A 26,024-nucleotide genomic window follows, 5' to 3' on the forward strand; every position below is an offset into this window, starting at 1 on the left:
GGATACTGGAGCAAGATACCGGACAGGACGGGACAGCCGGGATCGATACCGGATACTGGAGCAAAATACCGGACAGCACGAGACAGGCGGGATCGATGCCGGATACTGGTGCGAGATACCGTACAAAACGAGACAGGCGGGACCGATACCAGATACTGGAGACAGGAGCAAGATACCGGACAGGACGAGACAGGCGGGATCGATACTGGAGACTGTAGCAAGTTACCGGACAGGACGAGACTGCCGGGATTGATACTGGACAAGCAGGGTACTGGAGAGGGTCAAAAAGTCTTGCAAGTGCAGAGGTTCATTGAGGGACTGACGAGGAGTGAATAAGAGCACTGAGTTTAAATAGGAGGGAAGCCAATCAGGCAACGAGTAGCAACTGGCGCCAAACGGGCGGGCCCAAATGAGGGCAATGGGCAACCGTGACACAATTAAAAGAATGTAATCTGTTGCACAATACTAATTCGTGGTACCAGGAAAGCTGAAATTATCCGAATCATTATATTGGTGAAAAAATTGAAAGTTTTATTGCCATAATGATATAAAATAAAATCGGACAGTCGCCGATTCGGTTAGCTCTGAACCGGCTGAGTTCCATCTGACAGTGGCTAAAAGCCATACTTTATCCAGTCCAAAACACTATCGGGAAGAAAACCCACGTATGAGTATAATTTCACTCCCTAATTGTAGCTTAACTATCTTTATATGGAGTCTTTACAGGAAATGTTGGGCAATACAGACAAATAATATGACCGCAAAGTATTATATTTATTCCCCCTTAAACTTTACAACAAGCAGCCAATTAACCAACCGTCTTCTTTGATGGGTACAAGAGATTAAAGAAAATTACTCAAGTATGTTTTTTTTTCTCAGTCATCCGGCAGTTCAGTTAAAAATCCCCTCTTCTCGGTGTTGTGCACAATTGCGTAACTTCGCCCAAAAATATTTCACCCCTTGGCAGAGCAACGAGACATGCACATACTCCTCCTGTCTCGGCGCATGAAACACTGACCAGCGCACTACATTGTTGGACAATAGGTCGCCCCCAAGAGAGTTCAAAATTTGAGTTGTTGTGAATGTGAGACTGCTTGCACATGTTAGAATACCGGGAAAGGAGCTTATGAAATCCGCTCTGAAGGAGTTCATCTGTCGGAGACACACTGATGGGTGTTTTATGATGTCTGGTCACAGATAATGAGTTAGGTCAGGTAGGGAGGACGTGAAGTCCCTGGAAGAGTAGTACTCTGGTTTTCGGGGATTTAAAGCTTAGTTTCATCTTTTTTATATGAGCATTCGTCAGAATGAGCTCTTAGAAAGTCTTGTATTATGCTGAGTTTGATGCTTAGAAGGAGCTCTGACGTGAAGGAACAGTGTGTAAAAACCTTGTGAAAACTTGTTTGAACTTTGTTATTGCCATTGCCACATCCAGACCTTTCTGAAGTTTGCTAGAGAGCACATTTATGATCCAGAAGAGGACTGAGACAATGTGACCTCATTCAAATCAAATTTTAAATCAAATTTATTTATCAAGTACTTTTTAGGCAAAAAATTGTCACTAAAAGTGATGGAATAAAAGCATTCAGCATTCAACAAGGCTGCTCCCCTCCCCACAACAACCCAAAACCCAAAACACACCATACAAAAACACACACAATGGTTGAAAATGTCAAGAACCGGAACCGGATCAGGATCCAAACGCGTGGTGTTCTCACTCAAGCCTTTTATTTTACGGGAAATGGGGAGTCATGCAGATTAGGCAGCGGTCTGGTGTGGAAAGACAGGAAGCCAGAGACCGACAAGATCGATTCCAATTGCCCGAGTTGATATCAGACAGATGGGGTCGATACCGGACAGGACAGACAGGATAGATAATGAATCAGGATATCGAAAATAAACAGGAGAACTAGACGGAAACGAAAACTGGAGAAAATAATAAACACGACAAAACTAGACGGAAACAAAAATGGAAACCAAAATTAAACAGGACCAAACAAACGGGAACAATACCGGGCAGAAAATACCAACAGGAACAGGACCAAGTCGAAACCCACGTCTTGCGGGGCAGAAGTTCATCGACGGACTGACAAAGTAGGAGAGAGCACACTGAGCTTAAAAAGACAGAACGACAATCTATTAATGAGCCGCAGCTGGCGCCATACGGGCGGAGCCAATTGGTCCCCATGGCAACTTTGACAAAAAATACCATAAAACAAAAGAAATAGTGAAAGAGATAAACTATATTACTTCTTGTGAGGCAAGTTTATTATTTTCCTCGTGCTGAGGTTTTGAGTTTTTCCTTGCCCGCATGTTGGTTTAAGATCAGGGAATGGTGTCATTGTAACCTGTGCAGTCCTTTGAGACATTTTGTAAATAAGGGCTGTACAAATAAACATGACTTGACTTGAATTTAATAATGGTAAACTCCTTAACCTGTTCTGGCCGATATGAAATATGTATTTCTTTCTGCTGTACTCAAGAATGATTACCATACATTTTTGTTCAATTTTGGCCATTTTTATCACACTTCAGTGTGTGTGCGTCTTCTTTACTTTTCCGGACAACTCCTAAGTGGAACAATACTGAAATCCCTCACAAAATTGGGGTTTGATTTCACAAATCGTTAATTTAATAATTTATTTCAGCTCATTTTTGCGTAACTCTTGGAATTTCTGCATCATCGCTCGTAAACTCAAACCAATCGTAGAACTGCTTTTTGTTTCCTTTAGCTTGTTTGGTGAATCTGAATAAGTCAGTTAAAGGAGTGGTGTCGAACAAATAACCACTTATAGTGTCATGACCAAAACGGAATCAGGACCAAAATGCGAAGCGTTAACCACAAGTTTATTGATAAAAATATGAGGGGCAGCGCCCGTGATCCGGTGCTCGGTAAGCAAGCCGCTCACACAATCGGATCGTGATCGGAATATGGAAGTGGATTTTCCGGAGCGGGAGATGGCGTGTCAAGGACGGAAAAAACAGGTCGATAGCCGGGACAGAAGAGCAAAAACGTGGTCGGGATCAAAAAGGGGTCGTAAGCAGGGACAAGAGAGCAGATGTGGTCGGGGTCAAAAACAGGTCGTAGACAGAAACAAACTGGAAGATCAGGAACGGACGGGTGGAAAAACGGATGCAAAAACGGGGACCGACGGGAGTCAGAGTCAAAATGCTTGCCTTGTTGAAACAGAGGTTCGCTGACGGACTGACCACAAGAGAGTGAAAGGATGGAGCTTAAGTAGGACGGGGAACCAATCAGGAAGCCAAACGAGCGGGCACAGATGAAAGTCATGAGTAATCATGACATATAGATGCCGTTAGCGAGGGGTGCAAGCACGAGCGACGTCATTAGGTAAACAAACATGCCGCATTTAACTTTTGACATTGCCCTAATTTACGGACTAATAGAGCGCACCTGATTATAAGCCTCACCAAGTACATTTTAAAAGGAAAAAACATTTTGTATGACATAAGTTACACATGTCTGTAAGCCGCATTTGCCCATTTCGAAACATGAGATATTTACAAAGAAAGACGGTACACAGAAAGAGTTTTCAAAATTCAAAATATACCTTAAGTTTTCCTTTCCAAACAGTGCCTGTCGCACAGTAAGAATAGGGCCGGTTAAAAAAAAACAACACACTGGTTAAAATCACTGAGACACGGCAGTAACACAGCAGCAACACATTAGCACTCACTAACAGGGCCATCTGCTCTCTGTGTGTTCGCCCGAATGATTTCATTCATGTCACCCACCAAAATCCATAAAGTAGTATTTCTTTTTGCTTCAAAATTGTGCTACATTTTTTTGTCATGTGTGTTTACAAGCTGTTTTTGTACACGTCTTGCCAAAATAACAGACTTACATTACATATAGATGAATACAACTGTTGCATCCACTATATTTAGACTGGCTTTAGGGGCAGAAAATACGAAAGTGTCACGGTTGCCCATGGCGCCCAATGGGCCCCGCCCGTTTGGCGCCAGCTGCGGCTCGTTGACTGATTGGTTTACCTCCTATTCAAGCTCAGTGCTCTCACTCATCCTTCGTTAGTCCATCAACTAACCTCTGCACCGGCAACACGTGGGTTTTGACTCTGTCCGGTTCCTGTCCGGTATCGTTTCCCTCTATTTTGTCCTGTTTGATATCAATCTTCAGTTTCGTTCCCGGCTATTTTGTTCTGTTAGTTATCGATCTCCAGTTCCTGGTATCGTTTCCGTCTATCTCGTCCTGCTTGTTATCGGACACCAGTCTCCAGTGCCTGATATAAATCCTGTCTGTCCCGTCCTGACCGGTATCAACCCCATCTGTCCGATATCTGCTCGTTCAATTGGTATCAATCTCGTCAGCCTCTGGTTTCCTGTCATTCCACGCCAGACTGCTGCCTTACGTCTTCCGCCCCACGATCGTCGAATGACTGGCCCTTTGGTTTAACGTGCATGACTGCCCCATTTCCCGTAAGATAAAGCTTGTGTGAGAAACGTCACGCATCTGGGTCCTCTTCTTTTTTCCGGTTCTTGACAGACGGGAATATGTATATGTATATGTATATGTATGTATATATATATATATATATATATATATATATATATATATATATACTTAATACTGTCATGATGACTTATTAGTATCTGTCCTTTTTAAGCCCAGTCCTTTCACTCTCCTGTTGTCAGTCCATCAGCTAACCTCTGTTTCTACAAGGCAAGCATTTTTTCCTTTCCCGCATGTTGGTCCCGCTTTTTGCTCCTGTCTTTACCACCCATCCGTTCCTGAACTCCCCGTTTGTCTCCAACTACGACCTGTTTTTTGACCCCGACTACGTTTGCTCTCCCGTCCCGGCTTACGAGCGTTTTTTGATTCCAACCATGTTTTTGCTCTTCTGTCCCGGGGGCCGAGATGCGGGGTCCGCTCTTTTTTTGGCAGAGTTCTTGGCTATCTACCTGTTTTTTTCGTCCTCGACACTGCAATTTCCCGCTCCGGACGATCAACTTCCGTATTCGGATTACGATCAAATTGAATGAGTGGCTTGCTTCCCGTGTCCGGCAAGCACCCGATCGCAGATGTTGCCCTTCCTCTTTCTATCAATAAATTTGTGGTTAACGTTTCGCATTTGAGTCCTGATTCCGTTCTGGTTGTGACAAATACGGGTTGTTATAGATCTGGCACATTGAGGGAATACTGTTTTTATATTTTTTTAAATGAGACAATATGATTTCCTGGATTATTTTTCTCATTCTGACTCTTATAGTTGAGGTACAATGGCAATTAGGAGCTTTGGTCATCATTTGAAGTGGGAGAACTTGCTCAATTGGCAGATGACTAAATACTTTTCCCCACACTGGTAAGATTTCGCAAGTTCCTTGTATTTCACAGCTTCACCCATTAAAATAATTTCCATTCACAGTTGACTTCCAAGGAAGAAGGGCGTCCATTAGCTGACATGGAAAAAAAAATAATCCAATTATCTTTCCCACCAGGGGCCAGTGTAAGTGTTTTACGAATTATAGTCATAGTTGGCATTCCGAAATCACCACTGTCCAAAAGTCTCAATTGAAAGAACAGAAGAGCCTCTTTTGTTTTTTTTTCTTCTTTTTTTCTTAATCAAATCGTCTGCTGATTTCCATCTTGGACGAATAAGAGAGATGCGGGGGCCGCTCTTTTTTTTTTGGGCAGAGTTTGACATCGTCTAGACGCCTCGTGTACACACGACCTAATGAGATTGTTATACGAGGAAGGAATTTAGAAAAACAGAGGGATGGCAGTGCAAAAATGTATGATTTTAGATGACTTATATCGTAATACCACAATTGGGCAATTTCAGTATTAAAAGAACAATATATTTACAATACAGTAATCCCTCGGTTATCGCTGTTAATGGGGACCAAAACCACCGGCGAAAAGTGAAAATCCGTTCAAAAATAAAAATAAATAATAATAATATAATATATAATATATATATATATATATATATATATATATATATACATTTGTGGCCCCCGCATCTCGGCCCCCGGGACAGAAGAGCAAAAACATGGCCAGAATCAATTATTATTTTATTTTATTATTATTTCTTAGACCTGCGAAGCTCTGAACCCGCGAACGTGGAGCCACGAAGTAGCAACGCCCCTTCAAAAATGCTTTAAAAAAAAAATATATAATATATATATATCTCATCTCATCAGCCGTACCGCTTATCCTCATTAGGGTCGCGGGGGGGCTGGAGCCCATCCCAGCCATCTCCGGGCAGTGGGCAGGGGACACCCTGAACTGGTTGCCAGCCAATCGCAGGGCACACAGGGAGAAACAACTCATTTGCTCATTCACACCTAGGGACAATTTGGACCGGCCAATTCACCTGAAATGCATGTTTTTGGAACGTGGGAGGAAACCGGAGTGCCCGGAGGAAACCCACGCAAGCACGGGGAGAACATACAAACTATATATATATATATATTTGTTTTTTTTAAATTCTCATCTCATCTCATCAGCCGTACCGCTTATCCTCATTAGGGTCGCGGGGGGCTGGAGCCCATCCCAGCCATCTCCGGGCAGTGGGCAGGGGACACCCTGAACTGGTTGCCAGCCAATCGCAGGGCACACAGGGACAGACAACTCATTCGCTCATTCACACCTAGGGACAATTTGGACCAGCCAATTCACCTGAAATGCATGTTTTTGGAACGTGGGAGGAAACCGGAGTGCCCGGAGGAAACCCACGCAAGCACGGGGAGAACATACAAACTCCGCACAGGAAGTCTGGAGCTGGATTTGAACCCACGACAGGTTCCCATGACATGAACTGTGCCGCACAAGCGCTAACCACTGCGCCGCCGTGCTGCCCTTTTTTAAAATTATTTTATTTTATTATTTTTTTAGACCTGCGAAGCTCTGAACCCACGAACGTGGAACCGCGAAGTAGCGAGGTCCCACTGTAGTTTTTAGCATATGCATTATCATAGGCTCATGGGATCAAACCCTCATGTGTTGAGTTTGCAAGTTCTCCCCGTGCTTGCGTGGGTTTCCTCCGGGCACTCCGGTGTCCTCCCACATTCCAAAAACATGCATGTCGGCTTAACTGGCCAGTCAAAATTGTCCCTAGGTGTGAATGAGCGAGTGAGTTGTCTGTCTCTGTGTGCCCTGCGACTGGCTGGCAACCAGTTCGGAGTGTCCCCTGCCCACTGCCCGATTATAGCTGGGATGGGCTCCAGCACCCCCGCGACCCTACTGAGGATAAGCGGTGCAGATAATGGATGAATGGATGGATTATCATAGGCGGCACTCTAGTTGCATCTAATTTTGAGGTGCCCTGCGTCTACTGAGCAATGCTAGCCGCCTATGCTAGCTGCGGCAATAGCATTGGTGCAATGTGCCATAAATATTGAGCGTTCAAAAGAGGTGCAATTGTCAAGACCAGAACGGAGACAGGACCCACTTGCGTTGCGTTTCTCACAAGTTTTATTGGAAGAAAGAGATAGCGTTGCGCCCATGATCCGGTGATTGCTGGACGCGGGAAGCAGGTCGCTCTGAGTGCCGAAGTTGATCTTCCGTGGTGAGCGATGGTGGTGTCGGGAACGGAAAAACGGGTCAGTAGCCAGGACAGGAGAGTAAAAACGTGGTCAGGGTCGGAAGCGAGTCCTTAGCCAGGAAGGAGTGTAAACATGGTCAGGGACAAAAAGAGTTCGAAAGCCGGGACGGGAGAGTAGACGTGGTCAGGATCAAAAACGGGTCGAAGACGAGGGACAGACAGGAGCAAAAACAGGTGAGAGTCAAGGTAGAAAAAGGCTTGCCTAGTGTTAACTGAGGTTCGCAGACGGACTGACAAAAGGGGACAGATAGGAGTGGGTTTAAATAGGGACAGAGAGCCAATCAGAGTCTGGGGTAGTTGGCGCCAAAGGAGCGAGCACAGGTCATGCACTTCGGTAATCATGACGTCAATTTTATCTTTATTACTGTGTTTAACTGATACCAATAATAACAGCCAAATTATGATGTCTTTTGGAAAAAAAAAACTTACATTTAGGTTTTTCTCTGTAGTTAAAGTTCCAACACATCGTGCGGTCTTTTCATTTCCTGGTTTGATCAGTTACAGCTTGTTAATGTTTCAGCATTACATTTCATAGTGTCATCGTCAAGGCATCTTCGTTGTTTTTCTATCCACTTGTGAAAATGCATTTTTGTGTTGTCTTATTTTATGTTTTGTTCTCTTACAGCTGGTTAGTTTCATGTAGTTCTAGCCACGCGTTAGTATGTTCCCTGCATCCTCCACCTTCCTTGTTTTGTTCAGTTAGAACCATTTGGTATTACAACACATCCCACATTGTCCTCTTTCATGTTTTGTTCAGTGCAAGCTAGTTTGCGTTCTTACATAATCTGCAATGTCCTTTTTTATTTTTCGTTCAATTGCAATTTAGTTGTTTTTCCAACATTATTTAGTAGGGATGCGTTGTCAAGCGTTTGGTAGAGTACATATGATGCTCTGGGATTCCGAAAAGCCTAGAAAACTGTTGTTTTGTGTCCGTACACTATCTGATAACAATTCTTTTTTTTTGTATTGAAACCTTATCTAAAATATTATTTTTTATTTATTAGGAATGTTTTTTATGCCCAAAAGTTGGTGCTCCCGTTATTGGTCAATCAATGTCTTATGTCGTGCGCTGTCTCCTGTCATGTTTTGTTCAATTATATCTAGTTAGTGCCCCAACTTAGCCCTTGTTGCCTTACTTTCATGTTTTGTTCAGTTAGAGCCAGTTAGTGTTCCAGCGTTAAGTGTCATGATCTCATTGTCATAGCACTCTTGATATGGTTTTATCAAATTGTAAGTGCATGTCCCGTTTCGACCCCATTTCACGTTTTGTTCAGTTACAATGTTACTGTTCACAACTTTATGTTGCCATTTTTTCATCTGTTGTTCATGAAGAGCTTGTTAGTGTCCCAGCATTAAGCTTCATGGTGACGTCTTCATGGAACACTAATTGTCCTATCGGCGTGTGGAATTTTTTTCTGTCCTCAATGTTCATGTTTTGTTCGTTTGGACATGGTTGGTGTTTCCTTTAAGGTCATGGTCTTGTCGTATCTTTTCATGTTTTATTCAGTTAGAGCATATTACAATTTCAACCATATAGATCATGGACTTATCTTGGCACTCTTGTAATTATACTATCGCAGTGTGAGTACAAATCCTTCTTTGTCATTCTTAAGGTTTTGTTCCTTTATAGCTTGTGACTGTTACAACATATCATGTGTCAACACTTTTCATGTGTTGTTAAGTTAGAGCTAGTTACGATTCTCACATTATATTTCATGGAATTGTCTTCATCGAGCTCTCATTATTGATCGATCAGAGCATGTGTACATATCCTGTGGTGTCTCTCTTTCTTGTTTGGTTCAGTGCAAGCTAAGTAGTGCTATATGTTCCTTTTGCATTCTCCTTTCGTGTCATCAATTTGCTTCAGCAAAATGTTGCAGGGATGTGTAATCAAGTATGTGTTAGAGTAGCTTTGTTGTCTTTGAATTCTTCGGATCCTTGTAAACTTTGTTGTTCTCTTTTTGTTTCTATACCAATACGTTTTTGGAAAGAAAATGTGTTTGTGTCAACATTTGTGGGATCTGTTTCTCCAGTCATGATGGATCATGATGGACAGATGAATGGCTGCATCAATTCTACTTCAATTACAAACTCGAAATGGAACCTACCGGTACCTTGACCAAGGACGACTCCCAGCAACGAAGTGAGCACAGCAGTCCACAGCCCCATCAGGTAAACAGCAAATATGTTCTTTAAAACAAATAATGCGGATTTTTACGATGAAATTAGATCCAGCAGAGGACTCGGCAGGAGAACGATGCAATGCAGCGCCGTCTGTCCCCGGGAGCTAAGGTCTTCTGAATGCCTGCACGTGTCGTCACAGGACCCCCACCTCCCCTTCCAATTTCCACTACAGACCCTCCCACCCTGCGGGTCCCGCCTAAACAACGTAAGTGATCCTCGAGATGTACTTGATCTGGTGTCGTCACCATCAATACTAAGCTTACCGTAGTTTGCGTTTAGTTGGTTCAAGGTGTCTCCACCAAAATCATTTTATTTGGTAAAAAAATACATTACCTTCTTTAAGTTAGTGCTGTTAACTTGCTTATTACTTGCTTACAGTACGATGTAAATGTCAAGTCAAGTCATGTTTATATGTACAGTATAGCCATTAATCAAAAAGAGTCTAAAATGGCTGCACAGACCACAGATCCTTTGTAAATTGAAACTAATAGGAAACAAAAGCAGACCCGCTCTAAAGGGTGTGGTTATCAAAGAAGAGCAACATTACTGGCCAATAGTAACATTGACATAAAAAGTGCATCAAAGTCAAAATAATGAACAGGTACCTTAAGCAATCCCCTTTGCGTAAGTCAGTAGAGAAGTACTGAACAGAAGAAACGTATAAGTACCATTTCAAAATTCCTTGTAAAAATTCTCTGACTATTGTATGTTTGATTCAAGTATTAGATGATTTAGTAAAAAAATTCTCTGCACAACTGCTATTTAAGGTCAACAAAAACATCCATAAGTTTTCTTTCGGAAAGAGGGAAATATTCATTTAAGGGGCTGTAGTAAATTCATAATCCCAAAGGTAAGAACCACCAGGAAAAGTATGTGTGTCTCTGTATGTGGTGTCACGCTTTGGAACCATTTACAAGACGAGATCGAACAATGTCCAACTATTCACTTGTTCAAATTTAAATACAAAAAAACATTCCCGGCGGAATACAGAGATGAAGAAAATGGGGTATGAGTGATACAAGAGATCGGGAATAGTGCGTCTAGAACTATGGTTACCTTTGTGTTATTGTTGCTATTGTTATATCATAACTGTTATTATTAATATTATTACAATTGTTGTTATATTATTGGTGTATTTAATAGGGAAGATGAAGGGGTAGGCAATATAAGCATTTTCTTCTTACTACCCCTTTTCGAACATATTGTGTAACATTATTTTGTTGTTGAGTTATTGTTTTTGTTCTGTTTTAATTTTATTGTTCTAATAAAGTTTTCATTCATTCATTCATTCAGAAGTACCACTAATCTAGTCTAGACTATTTTATAAATCTCGGTTTGCATGTTTGTGTGTATTCATATGTGGCTTATAGGCTTTGAAAAAAAAATACACAGTAGTACTTTAGGCTTCTGGGAGTGTCTTTATCTAGGTTTCTTTTCAAAGCACCCCAACAAATATTATTATTATTATTAAATACCAACACAATCGATAAATTATCTCCTTTCGTGTACAAGCTGCTGGCCATACAATTTTAGGATATGTGCCTATTAGAAACGTCAACTTTTGAAGTAATTTTTATGTTAGAATTAGAATTATTGAGAACAGTTACCTGTTACTTTTAATTCACTTTCTTTCTATCTTCATGTTTTATTTTATTTATTCAAAATAAAGTTGTACCAAAATCAGTGGTGCTGGTAGCTTAAACTCTTCAACTATTGTCTAGGTCGTTGAAGAATCAGTTTGAAAAAAACTGCATATGCACACAAGGATCCGTCAGCACGTGGAACAAAAACGGCTAGCGTGCATTTGAAGTATTTGGTACCAACGACAAGCCCTCTGCAAATTCAATCAGCCTTTTCTACGAGTGCTGGGAAATGTGACAGCGAGAGGTCGGGCGATCAGTTAATCGCAGCCACATGTCTCTTGCTGCCGTTCTCAAAAACGCACTCCGGGTTTGATATCGAAGACCTTATATGGATATTATAACAACCGAGTTTGGATTCATTGTTGAGTTTGAAGCCCCAATGTGTATTTATAGTGACCCCTTCTGGTGTAAAAATACTTCATTCATCTAAACATATCACTTTGTTCAAATGATCAGCAGAGATTTATGTGCTATCCCATAAACTGTTTTTTCAATGAGAGTTTAGAAATGTGTAATTATATTACACAACTTATGGAAGCATACATGTTTGGTTGCCATCTTACTACTACTGAAGCCTTAATGACCATTTTGTGAAGCTACCTAGTCTTGGTGGTGCTCTTAGCACTTAAAGGCAACGTACATTCAACAGCTGAGTCCAGTGATTCATGCATTTTCCTCTTTCCCCCGCCCCCCTGTTTTCTTTCTAGCCATCATGTTAGCCCTTAAGCTACAGGTTATGGCTTGTCGCGCTAGCTGTTAATGTTAGCTGCCCTGTGAAAATAAACTTGCATCTTTGACTTTTCTCCACACAGTTTCATTCTCTAGCCACTCATGTTACCCCTTAGGCTGCAGGCCATGGCTCGGCTCTAGCTGTTAGCTTCTCTGTGTAAATAAAACTTGCGTCATCTTTCTGCAGTTGCTCATGCAATTGAATGTCACTGAGTTTCATCATTTAGGCATCTTGGACTTTTTCCACTGTTTCTTCCCCTAGCCACTTATGTTAACCCCTAAGCTGCAGGTTATGGCTTGTCGCTCTAGCCGTTAATGTTGGCTGCTCTGTGAAAACAAACTTGCATCTTTGACTTTTTTTCCACACAGTTTCCTTCTCTAGCCACTCATGTTAGCCCTTTGGCTGCAGGCTATGGCTCGCCTCTAGCTGTTTTTGTTATCTTCTCTGTGTAAAAAAAAAACTTGCGTCATCTTTTAGTGTGACTCCCCTTCCGCAGTTGCTCATGCAATGGAATGTCGCTGAGTTTCATAATTTAGGCATCTTGGACTTTTTTCACTGTTTCTTCCCGTAGCCACTCATGTTAGCCCCTTGGCTTATTGTTTACTGCTTCTGCTTGTCCTTCACTGTCACTTGCCTTCCAAAGCATAACCCTGCATGTGATGGTTGTCGAGTCCAGTCATTAAGGCCTATTCAACTTTGTTTCCACTGTTTCCTTCTCTAGTCACTAGTGTTAATTAATGTTGGCTCCAGGCTATGCCTCCTCTCCACTATTCTTAATTGTTATTGTGAGCTGCTTCTGATTGTCCTTCAGTGTCACTCGCCTTCCAAAGCTTAGCCCAGCATGTGATGGTCGTAATGTCCTGTGATTCAGGCATCTTTCTCTTTTTCCACTATTTCTTTCTCTAGCCACTCATGTTAGCAATAACACAACAGCAACATGGTAACTCAGCTGCTTCTGCTTGTCCTTCAGTGTCACTCGCCTTCCAAAGCTTATCCCAGCATGTGATGGTCGTCAAGACCCGTCGTTCAGGCATCTTTCTCTTTTTCCACTATTTCTTTCCCTAGCCACTCATTTTAGCAATAACACAACAGCAACATGGTAGCACAGCTGCTTCTGCTTGTCCTTCAGTGTCACTCGCCTTCCAAAGCTTAGCCCAGCATGTGATGGTCGTCAAGTCCCGAGATTCAGGCATCTTTCTCTTTTTCCACTATTTCTTTCTCTAGCCACTCATGTTAGCCACTTGGTTGCAAATGTTGTTCGACACCAACGGCCATTGTCGTTTTTAGGTGCTCCATCTAAATTAATCCCAGTCAGTAATAAATCTTTGAAAGCCAAAACCTGTCAATAATAATTGTTAACTTGATTAGAATTATATGAATGATTATTCTACAAGCCACACAACAAAGAAACATCAAATTTGTATTGTCATTAGTAGGCATTACATTTCTGTCTCATAATATGTCAGTATATTATTGTAATTATTTTGTCAAGCTGTATTGTTGTCTTGATCTAATTTTTCCCCTTTTTTACGCAAAATGATTTGGCTTTTTGCCATCTTTGCTGAAACAAAAGTAAGAATTTTCCTTGCAAAGGTTTGTTTTCATAGAGTTAATAGTCTAAATCGGGTTTATTCATGCCCGATAAAGTAAATAGAATTATAAAAATTGACGTTTTTGTCAGCAACAAAGCTAATCTTATCTTTTCCTGGAGATTCACTGAAGTGCTGCACAAAGTGTTGTAAATAAGACGTGAAGCAGTGCCAGGCTCCCTTATCTGAGGCAGCTTGTCGTGCCTGTTGCCTCGTAATCTAAGACAAAATCAGCGGGGTGAGCTGACCTCCCAACTACCGGCCTGAGGAAATTGGATCGGCCCAGGTCGCATTCAATCTTGCCGGTGGGGGGTGCCTTTGAAGCTCAGCGTGGCTTGTCTTGCCACGTTTGTGTCAGTCAGCGGGCCCAAAGTAAGGAAGTCCCCCTCGCCCTATAACCCCCCTGCAGTCAGGTTGCGCAAACACTTTAAGGAAGTTGTTGGAAAGGGACCAAAAGCTTACGGGGTTCTTGAAATATGAAATCAGTTTTTGCTAGAGTAGGGTTCTTTGCATCATTGGCATTAAGGGTTTAAAGGCCCAGTGTGCATTGCACATCAACACCTAGATGTGTAAAAATGCGTTATTCATCTAAATACAACACGATTCAAAAAATAGGCTAAAACAGATGTCCTAAAGATGACTTGTTGGTTTAGAAATTTGTAGTTGTATAACACAACTTGAGACACCCTTTAAAGAAGCTGACGTGGTTGGCCGCCATTTTACTACTACGGAAGCCCGAATGACCAATTTGAGAAGGGAGCTTGCCCCGCCTGTGCATTTAGCACTTAGCGGCCACTCACAACACACAGCTGAGCCCTAAATGTGGAGTCCTGTGATCCAGGCATTTTCAACTTTTTTGCCACTGTTTCTTTCTGTAGTCCTTCATGTTAGCCACTTGGCTGCTAGCTACGGCTCACCCCTAGCTTTCCCTGTTATTGTTAGTTGTTCCATGTAAATAGAAATTGATTGTCTCTCCTTCAGTGTATATCTGCTTCTGCAGTAATCTAATTACATAGCTTCTTCGAAAGGTGTCTCAAGTTGATATATTTGGCAGCTATTTTACGTTTACAGGAACGAGGATTTTGTGAATGTATCATATTCCATTGGTGACATGAACCGGAACAGGATCAGGACCCAAATGTGTGACGTTTCTCACACAAGCCTTTTATTTTACGGGAAATGGGGAGTCATGCACGTTAAGCAGCAGTCTGGCAGCAGAGGCTGACGAGATCGATACCAATAGCCCGAGCAGATATCGGACAGATGGGGTCGATACCGGGCAGGACGGGACAGACAGGATTGATATCCAAACAGGATATTGAAAATAAACAGAACAAACTAGACGGGAACGAAACTGGAAACCGATAATAAACAGGACAAAATAAACGGGAACCATACCGGACAGGAAATACCAACAGGAAGCAGGACTGAGTCAAAACCCACGTCTTACGGGACAGAGGTTCGTTGACGGACTGACAAAGGAAGAGTGACAGCCCTGAGCTTAAATAGACGGAAAGCCAATCTGTCAACGAGCCGCAGCTGGCGCGACACGGGCGGGCCCAATTGGGCGCCATTGCAACCGTGACAATTGGTATTGAGATTCAGGGTTCTGACTTCTGGTTTGCACCTCCAATCTCCTGGCCTTATTGGTAACTTGGTCAAATCTTCCAAGTGGTATCCTATAGGTTTCCGTAGTGTATCTTTTTACAACTCACACTAAGGGAATTATTACACAGTCACTTTATTGAGCTATAGATCACATGCATTCCAACAATACGCACTAATCCGGCTGGACTGTTTGTTATTTAATGACTGTAATAAAAGTATGTCATTGTAACACACATGCCGAGTATGATTCTGATATCAAACCGAGCAGCCAAAAGCTGAGATCCTCTTTTTATAGAAAGCAGCTCCGATTGTCACTTAGCTTCAGTATTTGGAAAGAAGGAGATAATGCGAGAATGAAAACCTCACAGGCAGACGGCACCGCTTCGATTTTGTTTTCGTGGAGCTGCAAATTGAGATGAGGTAAAACGTCTGGGAAACTTTGCTTTGGACTTAAGTCTACTTATTTCAGATTTATGGATGCGTCACATCTCACTTTAATGAATTGAAATAGCTGGCGCATTGTTGCTATAGCGATATAAACGTTCGGTCCCATCTTTATGTATAGTGTCTAACAATGCCTCGGTTATCCTTTGAGTTGTAACAAAAACACACTCTGAGCTAGACTAAACAACCTGGATAGGGAGATTTCATCAAATGGGTTTTACTTTGAGGTCTTAAGTAGAAGAATGCTTCTTAAAAAGACATAAATTGTACAAAATGCAGAATTAAATGTTGAGACACTACCATTAGTTTTGTTATACTTAGTGACGGAATGCTCTACGCTACCCAAAAAAGGAAGAAAATCATCCTCATTTGGTTGAAAGTTTTGCTCATTTCAAATATAATTGTTTTTTTTTTACTATATTTATGTTTTCTATGTCAGGACCAGAACAGAAGCAGGACCCAATTGCGTTACATTTCTCACAAGTTTTATTAAAGGAAAAAGGAAGGGCTGCGCCCTAGGCGCGGCAGGCAAGTCGCTCTGAATGCAGAAGTGGATCGAGCGATGGCGGTGTCGGGAATGGAAAAACGGGTCAGTAGCCGGGACAGGAGAGCAAAAACGTGGTTGAGGTCGGAAGTGAGTCGTAAGCCAGGAAAGGAGAGTAGACGTGGTTGGGGACAAAAAGAGGTCGAAAGCCAGGACGGTAAAGTAGACGTGGTCAAGATCAAAAACGGGTCAAAGCCGGGACAAACGGGAGCAAAAAACAGGTGGGAGTCAGGGTCGAAAAAAGGCTGACAAAAGGGGACACATAGGAGTGGGTTTGAATAGGGACAGGAAGCCAATCAGAGTCCGAGGCAGTTGGCGCCAAAGGAGCGGGCACAGGTGCATCTCATCGGTAATCATGACATTCTTTCTCGTTTTCATTTTTTTTCGTAATAAAATAACAAAACAAAACAAAATATTGTACAATGAAGTTGATATAATATTGACAAATAATTCATAAAACAAAAAAGTACTTGCTATGGTACCTATGTTTTTTCTCAGTTAAAGAATATTTTTAATATAATCGGGAAAATAATTAATAAAATGAATTATCTGATACGGCTGATATTTTTTCTTATAAAAATGTTAATTTCTTATTATAAAATAAGAAAACATATCCTTAAAATAAGTAAAATTAGGCCATATGAATATGAAAAAATAATATTTAATTGATCAAAGTTTTTTCTAAAAGTTTTTTTCTGAAATGATAAAAAAATATATTAATGGCCATATCTTAGAGTTTTGCTCAGTTTAAATTCAAGTGGTGTGTTTTTTATTTAGTAAGAAGAAATATTTAGAAAAAACAATAATTTATTATTCATATAGTATAAGAAAAATTATTACGAAAATAAGAAAAATTAAAAATCCTTAAAATAAGAAGCAGATTCTTCAAATGTGAGTTTTTCTTTTTCCTTTGCATATTATATCTGTTTTTCCAGTACTGATACAGATACTTACTAAATGAGGGGTTCCAAAAGCAAAACTTTAGTTGATTATTAATATACTGGTCAACAAAATTTAAAAAAGCGCTACATTTTAAAAAACACTAATTGTCACTTTTACCTGTTTAAATGTAAATGATGTAAATTCTGAGTAGATACATTATGTTTCATTCAGAGAAAGGTACCTCTTTTTTATATGTTTTTACTTGTATTTGTCATATTTCTTTAAGACTCAAGGATCTTTCAAATGCGCTTGAAGAAAACAAAAGGCATATAATATGTAATTCCTACCTTCCCCGCTGGTAGGCATATTTTCCCTATATTTCCATAGTGCACCATGGCCGTTTTTACAAGGAACGCACCAATAAAGGTCAATCTTATCATGTGTGCAAATAAACAGAGCAGTTCAAGGTAAAGTTCAAGGTTCATCTGCCTCCACTCCAATGATTTTGAACTAGAAGAGTACGCATTTTATTGGGTCCACACCATGAATTTAACTGCAGAGAACCATAGAATTCCTCTTAGAGATGGCAACCAAATCCCGCTGCTGGGATTAGGAACATATGGAGATCCTCGCACGGTGAGCAGGATGAAAAACATGTTTTTTGAGGCTCAAGGACTACAAAGTTTGGCTTTTTGTCCCATAGACGGCAAAAGGACTGGTTTTGGAATGCGTCAAGCACGCCATCAATGTTGGCTATCGACACTTTGATGGAGCTTTGGTGTATTTCAACGAGCATGAGGTGGGTCAAGCTATCAGAGAAAAGATTGCTGACGGAACAGTGACAAGAGAGGATATTTTCTACTGCGGGAAGGTGCCCTTTTTTCTGTTACTTTCCACAGTATTTTCGCGATCTAAAGATCATATATGATGGTTTCTTCAGCTGTGGAACACCTTCCACCCACCAAACCTTGTGAGACCGACTTTGGAGAGGACCCTCAAGGCGCTAAAACTAGACTACGTGGATCTATATATTATTGAGCTTCCAATGGCCTTTAAGGTTGTGTACTAAATGCTAGAGGTATTTTGAAAACTTAGGAACTTTTGAAAAATTGTCTAATTGACGTTCTTAACCAAGTGGTGCTCATGGGCCCCAGGTAGCCCCTTAAAATCACCTGAGTAGCCCGTAGACAGGTTCTGAAAATAACTCATGGGTCAGAACAAAAGCTGGCAATATAATTCAATTATAACAGTAGCTAATTATGTTGATCACAATTTTCTATAACTTCCATTGTCATTCTTTTCTTACCTATGAGGCGCTTGCTTACCAGTCACGCCTGATCTTGATGGAAATCTTTCTGGCAACAACTTCACAGAGCCAGAAAAAAATAAACATTCTATTTGGAAAATAGAAACAATTTTAGAAGAAAAAGACAATATATATATATGTGTATATATATATATATATATATATATATATATATATATATATATATATATATATATATATATATATATATATATATATATATATATATATATATATATATATATATATATATATATATATATATATATATATATATATATATGTATATGTTTGTGTTATATAATTTATTTACTTTGTTCAAAATTAGATATGGGAGAAGTAGTATAAGTTATAAAAAATGTTAAATATAATAAATAATAATAACAAAGAAAATAATAACATGTTAAAACATGTTAAACATGTTAAACTTAAAATCAGCTAAACAAATAATCTAAATTATCTACCAAAATATGTTTTCAGTGCGCATTGATTATCATATATTATTTTGATACTGGGGGGTTAAAATTAGACGCAATATTTTATAAGTAATGTATTTTATAAAATCTAATCTAAAACATTAACATTTAAATTGTTTAAAAATACCTTAAAATAAGCAAAACAAGCATGTTCCAGAAGAATAACTTTAAAGTTTAGTAAAATATTTAAAATAATAAACCTGAAATCTACAAGATAATCTGCTCAAATATTTTTTGCCGCATAGGTTTAATTTTTTATGATTAAAATGATTTTTTGGGGGGGAAATTAAATATATTTTTTTGCTAATGTTATGAAAGTTATAAATACAAAATGATATCTGTTTTTGAAAAAAAAACTTTAAAATGTCAGTTTCTATGAATACAAGTTGAAAATATAGTAATGAAAGTAATAGTTTCATGAATGATATAATAAAAATAGTATTTCTAACGAGCAAAATTATCTGCTTTTTTTCATTGTAGGTTAATTATATTTAGACCAATAGTGAGTTCTCTGTGTTTTTTGGATAACTTATTCATGTATAATTACTGTCCGACATGTTTTTATTCTATTTATGTTTTGACTTTTCAGCCTGGGAATGACTTTTATCCTAAAGACCAGAACGGAAAGTACATCTACCACCACACTGACCTTTGTGCTACCTGGGAGGTACTGGCTCCTTTTCAGCTTGGTCCCCCTTTATTTGTTTATTTATTTATATATGTATTTGTTTATTCATTTGTCCATCATTCGTCTTAGAAGTTTGTGATAATTATTTCTGGTCCAGGCTTTAGAGGCATGTGTCGATGCAGGCCTGGTCAAGTCTCTGGGGGTTTCCAACTTTAATCGCAGACAACTTGAACTGATTCTCAACAAACCCGGGCTCAAACACAAACCTGTATCCAACCAGGTGAAACAATCATTTTTATGATTATTTCTATGATTGATATGCTTAACCAGTGTCTTGTCGGTCAGGTGGAATGCCATCCATACTTCACGCAGCCCAAGCTTTTTGACTATTGCCGCCAAAATGGCATTGTTATAGTCGGCTATTGCCCACTTGGGTCTTCAAGAGATGCATCATGGTATGTGTTTTTTTTTTTGCTGGGCAAAAAAAAGACCGTACATAAAAAAATGTCATAATGTTTTTAATAGCCATGCAGAAAAAAATAACCCAGAAAAAAGGCTTTAAAGAACAATGTTGTCAATTCTAAGGTGAGGTGAGCCATGTGAAACCGGCCTTCACTCTAAAGCCTTTTTATGCATGGTGCGGCTACTTATTCTTTCATTTTGCACACAAGAAATTAGAAAATGGAGGTCTAACGGGAGCTATGCCAAGTTTTTGCCAGGGTTAAAAACGGTGTCCAGATGAAACAAGAAACTTTTGAGTTACAATCAAACTCGTTTATCAAAGAAAAGCAAGCACATTGAAACTAGGCAAAATTGCGTTCTTGAATTGAAATGAGATACTAAAGGTTGAGCCTCCTTTTTATACGGTCTCTTGGATTTTGATTGAAGGATAGAAAAACCCACGTGTTTGTAAAATGATTTTGATTGGTCGATTTCTTTGGTGACATGGTGTAATATACACTGCTGACCTAACAACAGGCATGGAAAAAATTCAGTACAATCTTCCACTGCAGGGCAAGCTATTTATCTATCAATCTACCCTGGTCATACCCCTCGAAAGGGGTGACTGACAGCAAGACAAACACATACAAAAACAAAGAAAATTAAAAAAGGGAAAAAGTAGCAAAAAACACACACAAAGATTTTTGGGGGACCATGACCAAAAATAATGCCCAAACACCCAATCAAGTTAAGCACCACGGCACCCGAGTTGGTCATGCTTTCGTCCCTCCAGAAGAAACGGGACACAGAAAAGCGGCCGTGTCATTCCGGTCAGGGTGACACAACACACTCTTCTGTCCAACAGCAGGGCCTGACAGCTTTCCCTGGTTTACCCCTGACGCATCATACGGGTGCCCTGCCTATCCCTTAGATTTATTTAATGATAAACAACTATTGTTTTTTTTCCGTGTTCTATTTTTGGTTTTCGGCCAAGCATTTCAGTTTCTCGGTTTCTATTCATCGGCCCCAAAATTTTATTTCGGTAAATCCCTTGTCTTCACATGATACCTTAGCTTTTCTTTCCTAACTGCCTGTAACATAGCAGGAACACATCTGTAACAGGACTCTAAAAGGTTGTTAAAAAGGGTTGACGTTTGTTTATGTCATTGGAGCACCCTGGGGTGGTCAATTAATTAGTGGTGTTGCAACTATTGCATACACTTTTTCAGCCACATATAGATGTTTAAATCATCCATGCATCCATCCATTATTTGCACCGCTTATCCTCAGTAGGGTCCTTGGGGTGCTGGAGCCCATCCCAGCTGTCTTGGGGCAGTGGGCAGGGGACACCCTGAACTGGTTGCCAGACAGTCGCAAGGCACACAAGGACTGACAACTCACTCACTCATTCACATCTAGGGACATTTTGGACTGGCCAATTAACCTAATATGCATGTTTTTAGAATGTGGGAGGAAACCGGAGTGCCCGGAGGAAACCCACGCAAGCATGGGGAGAACATGCAAACCCCACACAGGAAGGCTGGTAGCTGGATTCGATCCCATGACCTCAGAACTGTGCCGCGGACGCGCTAACCACTCACCCGCCTTGTTTACTTTTTCTGCCGTTACAACACCGTTATCGTTACTGACGTTCAAATGCTGTGCGTTACTTCGGCTGCAGAACGCCAATGGTGGCATATCTCTGCATAACAGCGTGTTTCTTCGCTCTCCTCAGAGTTCGTTACCTCACATCTTTTGGTATCCTGTAACTATTTAAAATACAATATAGTATTTATCAATTCCCCGAAAGAAAAGGTAAACAAGGGTTGCGTTGCAACCGACTCATGTCTCATGTCTCTATGAGCCGGTTCTTGGAAGTGGGAGCCAGCTCCCCACCAATCAAGAGCGAGTTCCCTTCGAGATGCTATTTTTTCTTGTGGTTGGTCAAAATGCATTTTTTTCAGGGATTCTGGGCTGTTGGCTTTGAATTTATTGAGTCTCAAAGAGGTTAAAATTGTTTTGTATTTTATCATTTCCTTTTTAGATTTATATATATATTATTTTCGTTTCCTTTGTTTTATCTTTATTTTTCCCCTTTTTAAGTCATTCACAATAATACAGACCAAATGGTCATATATGAATTAAACAACAAAAACTACCTGAAGAGCCCTTTGGGAGCCAAGACGAGAAATGTGGTTCTGAATTCCTATCTCTACAACGGACCATTCGAGTTAGATTTAATTTATTAAACTTTCTATCTACCCTGGTCATATCCCTCGAGAGGGGTGACCGACAGCGCGACAAACACATACAAATACAAAGAAAATAAAACAGGGAAAAAGTAGCAAAAAAACACATACAAAAATTTTTGGTCCATGGCCAACCCAAATGCCCAAACAACCAAACAAGTTAGGCACCTCGGCACCTAAGTAGGTCATGCTTTCGTCCCTCCAGATGAAACGGGACACAAGAAAGTGGCCATGTCACTCGGGTCAGGGTGACAAGACACACTCTTCTGTTCAACAGCAGGGCCCGACAGCTTTCACTGGGTTACCCCTGCCGCATCATACAGATCCCCTGCCCATCCCTTAGAATATGTCCAAACATCCCACTATCCATTTACAACACCCCTCCATTCATTCCTATCACCAACAAGAGCTCTAGCTTCCACTATATTTAGACCTCTTTCCTGAGGACATGCTAACATAGCAATATACTTAAAGGCTGTACCTTTTTCTAATATATTCATTTGAATAATTAATGTGATACACTACAGCAGTTCACTGTTAGAATAGATAGGAGTCCTGAGAAGTTGTAGATGGGTTAACAACAAGAGCGCTAGCTTCCACTACATTTAGACCTCTTTCCTCCAGTGCACTCATAACACTATCCATCCACGCCAATCGTGGCCTTCCCCTTGGTCTACTTCCATTTACTTCTGCTCTGTAGATCCTCTTCAACATTCGCTCCTCATCCATCCTCTCCATGTGTCCGAACCAACCGAGGACACTCATATCCACACGCTTGCTCAGTTCCACGACTACTCCAGTTCGTTCTCTCGCAATTTAATTTCCCAACCTATGCAATCTTGTCACTCCTAACACACTCCTCAAACACTTCATCTCAAAAACATTCAATTTCCTTCTCAAATCTGCGTTCAGGCTCTAAGTCTCTGCACCATACAACACCGTCGGCACAATCAGACTCTCATACAGTCCTCTCTTAACATCCATACTCATACTCTTGTTGCTCATCACTCTCCTCAGAGCACCCAAAACATTGTTACCTTGATTCACTCCGTGCAATACCTCGCAGTCCATTCCACCAACTGCAGCCACATCACAACCCAAGTACCTAAAGCTTTCAACTTCTTCCAGCACCTGTCCATGCAACCTTATTTCTAACGCCATGCCCACTCCATCATGTGAACATTTCATCACCTTACTCTTACTCTCCCAACATTCACACATAACTTACGCCTATCACACACACTCTTGTTTCTCTTAAGACCGTACAAATATTCTTACTTTTTAAAGTAACACTTGCAGATATAGAGTTGTTCAATTTTATTTTCTGGATACATAATTTCAACCAATTTTGCATTTTCTGGTTTCTTTGTTGTCCTTTTCCTACACTAATTGTAATGTTAAGGCTATACTTGTGAAGCACCTGTGCCTTCTCATTTGGCGCCAACTGCCTCGGACTCTGATTGGCTCCCTGTCCCTATTTAAACCCACTCCCGTCTGTCCCCTTTTGTCAGTCCGTCTGCGAACCTCAGTTAACACTAGGCAAGCCTTTTTCGACCCTGACTCCCACCTTTTTTGCTCCAGTCTGTTTTTGCTACCTTCGACCCGTTTTTGATCCTGACCACGTCTACTCTCCCGTCCCGGCTTTTGACCTCTTTTCGTCCCCAACCACGTCTACTCTCCTTTCCTGGCTTACGACTCGCTTCCGTCCCCGACCACGTTTTTGCTCTCCTGTCCCAGCTACTGACCCGTTTTTCCGTCCTTGACACCGCCATCGCTCGCCACGGAAGATCCGCTTCCGCATTCAGAGCGACCTGCTTCCCGCGCCCAGCAATCGTGGGCGCAGCCCTTCCTCTTTCCTTTAATAAAACTTGTGAAAAACACAATTGGGTCGTGTTTCCGTTCTGGTCCTGACAGTGCTGTGACCAACAGGGTTAACCTGAAATCTCCTCCCATGTTGGAAGACGAGTTGCTCGTCTCTATCGGCAAAAAGTACAAGAAAAGCAGCGCTCAGGTTGCTCTTCGCTTCAACGTGCAAAGGGGCGTGGTGGTCATTCCCAAAAGCTTCAGCCCGCAGCGAATCCAGCATAACTTCCAGGTCTTTGCACAAGAAACTTCTAGCATGAATAGAAACAGTTGTCCATTTGACCCTATTTCTTTCAGATATTCGATTTTTCACTCACTGAAGAAGAAATGAAAGCTATTGAAGGTCTCAACAAGAACATTCGCTTTGTGGAGCTGCTCATGTAAGAAACATGAAAGAGTGGTTGAATATTCTACTGAATGGAGTAATCTGCTTTTGTGTTCATCTTATGCCCCAGGTGGAGCGACCATCCAGAGTACCCGTTTCATGATGACTACTGAATGTGATTGTGTTTGGTAACGGAATAAAACAACGGTTTGTTGGCATTTTGCTGCAGCATAACTGAAGAAACTATCCAACTTACACTGGAGCTTGTTGGAGCTGCCTTTATTGAAATTAAAGTCAAAGCAAATGTTTACAGTGTGCTACCAAATCTTTTCAAATCAAAATTGATTTATAAAGCACTTTTTAGCCAACACATTTTCCCTCAAAGTATTATATAAGTGCAATTTTTTCCCCAACTGGCACACCAGAACAGCCAATACACAGACACAAAGTAAATTTTCAAAATGAAAAAAATACATAATATATATTTTTAGGGGGCAGCTTTTGCCTTTACACCCAAACTAAAGTAATAAATAAGGTTTATGTGATGTTAATGCTCTAATCTTTATAGTTTTTGTCATGAACCAGAATTGGATCAGGACCCAAACGCGTGACGTTTCTCACTCAAGCCTTTTATTTTACGGGAAATGGGGAGTCATGCACGTAAGGCAGCAGTCTGGCGTGGAATGATTGGAAGCTAGAAGCCGACGAGATCGATACCAATTGCCCGAGTAGATATAGGACAGATGGGGTCGATACCAAACAGGACGGAAAAGACAGGATTGTTAATGAAACAGGATATTGAAAATAAACAGGACAAACTAGATGGGAACGAAAACTTGAGAAAATTATAAACAGGAAAAAAAGTGACGAGAAGGAAACTGGAAACCGATATTAAACAGGACAAAAATAAACGGGAACAATACCGGACGGGGAATAACAACAGGAAACAGCACCGAGTCAAAACCCATGTCTTGCTGGGCAGAGGTTGATTGATGGACTGACAAAGGAAGAATGAGCGCACTGAGCTTAATAAGACGGAAAGCCAATCTGTCAATGAGCTGCAGCTGGCGCCACACGGGCGGGGATCATTGGGCGCCAATGCAACCGTGACAGTTTTGAAATCCAACTGGACAGTTGTACAAACACACAGACAACATATTGGGTCAAAATGAATCACATTTAGGTAAATTTGACGCAACTGTTTTGTACAGAATAATGTAAATAGTAAATAATTGATATGAAAAAATATGTTTTAAATGATTTTTTAAAAATTACCAACACATTTCATTGCAAACATAAAATGTAACGGATAGGGTTATGGTTAGAGGGTTAGGGTTGATGGTTAGGATACATACTAGGGTTTAGGATTAGCGTTAAGGGGGTTAGTGTCGGAGCAGGGGTCTCTAATGTAGTGCCCACGGGAACCAGAGTGTCACACAATGACAGGAAAGGTGCCTGCGGACCTATTCTAAAAGTATCTCAGCAATGCTGGGTAATTGTGATTGACATAGTCACACTATAGTAAG

General features: G+C 40.7%; 2 protein-coding genes and 1 long non-coding RNA gene across 5 annotated transcripts in view; 2 read left to right on the forward strand and 1 right to left on the reverse strand.

Annotated features, from left to right (window-relative positions):
- fbln1 (fibulin 1) overlaps nt 1-9,904 on the reverse strand; it is a 68,533-nt gene extending 58,629 nt beyond the window's left edge. The window contains exon 1 of one of the 3 annotated variants that reach the window (XM_088340637.1): nt 9,701-9,904. In XM_088340637.1, the coding sequence (XP_088196763.1) occupies nt 9,701-9,755 (55 nt within the window). In that variant the 5' untranslated portion in view covers nt 9,756-9,904. Of the gene's footprint in view, nt 1-9,694 lie in introns of all 3 variants that reach the window. The other 2 variants (XM_088340636.1, XM_088340638.1) reach the window with 2 other exon arrangements.
- LOC148363045 (uncharacterized) lies at nt 9,384-9,969 on the forward strand. The gene is made up of 3 exons (XR_015850953.1): nt 9,384-9,480; nt 9,620-9,729; nt 9,816-9,969. It is a non-coding gene; the product is annotated as an uncharacterized LOC148363045 (long non-coding RNA).
- Nucleotides 9,970-17,680: 7,711 nt separating this feature from the next.
- Nucleotides 17,681-24,806, forward strand: LOC148363046 (aldo-keto reductase family 1 member D1-like). The gene is made up of 9 exons (XM_088339365.1): nt 17,681-17,846; nt 17,914-18,081; nt 18,151-18,267; nt 19,582-19,659; nt 19,778-19,900; nt 19,966-20,075; nt 24,240-24,405; nt 24,471-24,553; nt 24,629-24,806. The coding sequence occupies exons 1-9, from the start codon at nt 17,754-17,756 to the stop codon at nt 24,669-24,671; spliced, it is 981 nt and encodes a 326-aa protein (XP_088195491.1). The 5' UTR covers nt 17,681-17,753; the 3' UTR covers nt 24,672-24,806.
- The last annotated feature ends 1,218 nt before the right edge of the window (nt 24,807-26,024 follow it).

Source organism: Urocampus carinirostris, chromosome 7, assembly GCF_059441175.1.
Source record: "Urocampus carinirostris isolate Australia breed hairy pipefish chromosome 7, RoL_Ucar_1.0, whole genome shotgun sequence".
In the NCBI taxonomy this organism is placed as follows: Eukaryota; Metazoa; Chordata; class Actinopteri; order Syngnathiformes; family Syngnathidae; genus Urocampus; species Urocampus carinirostris.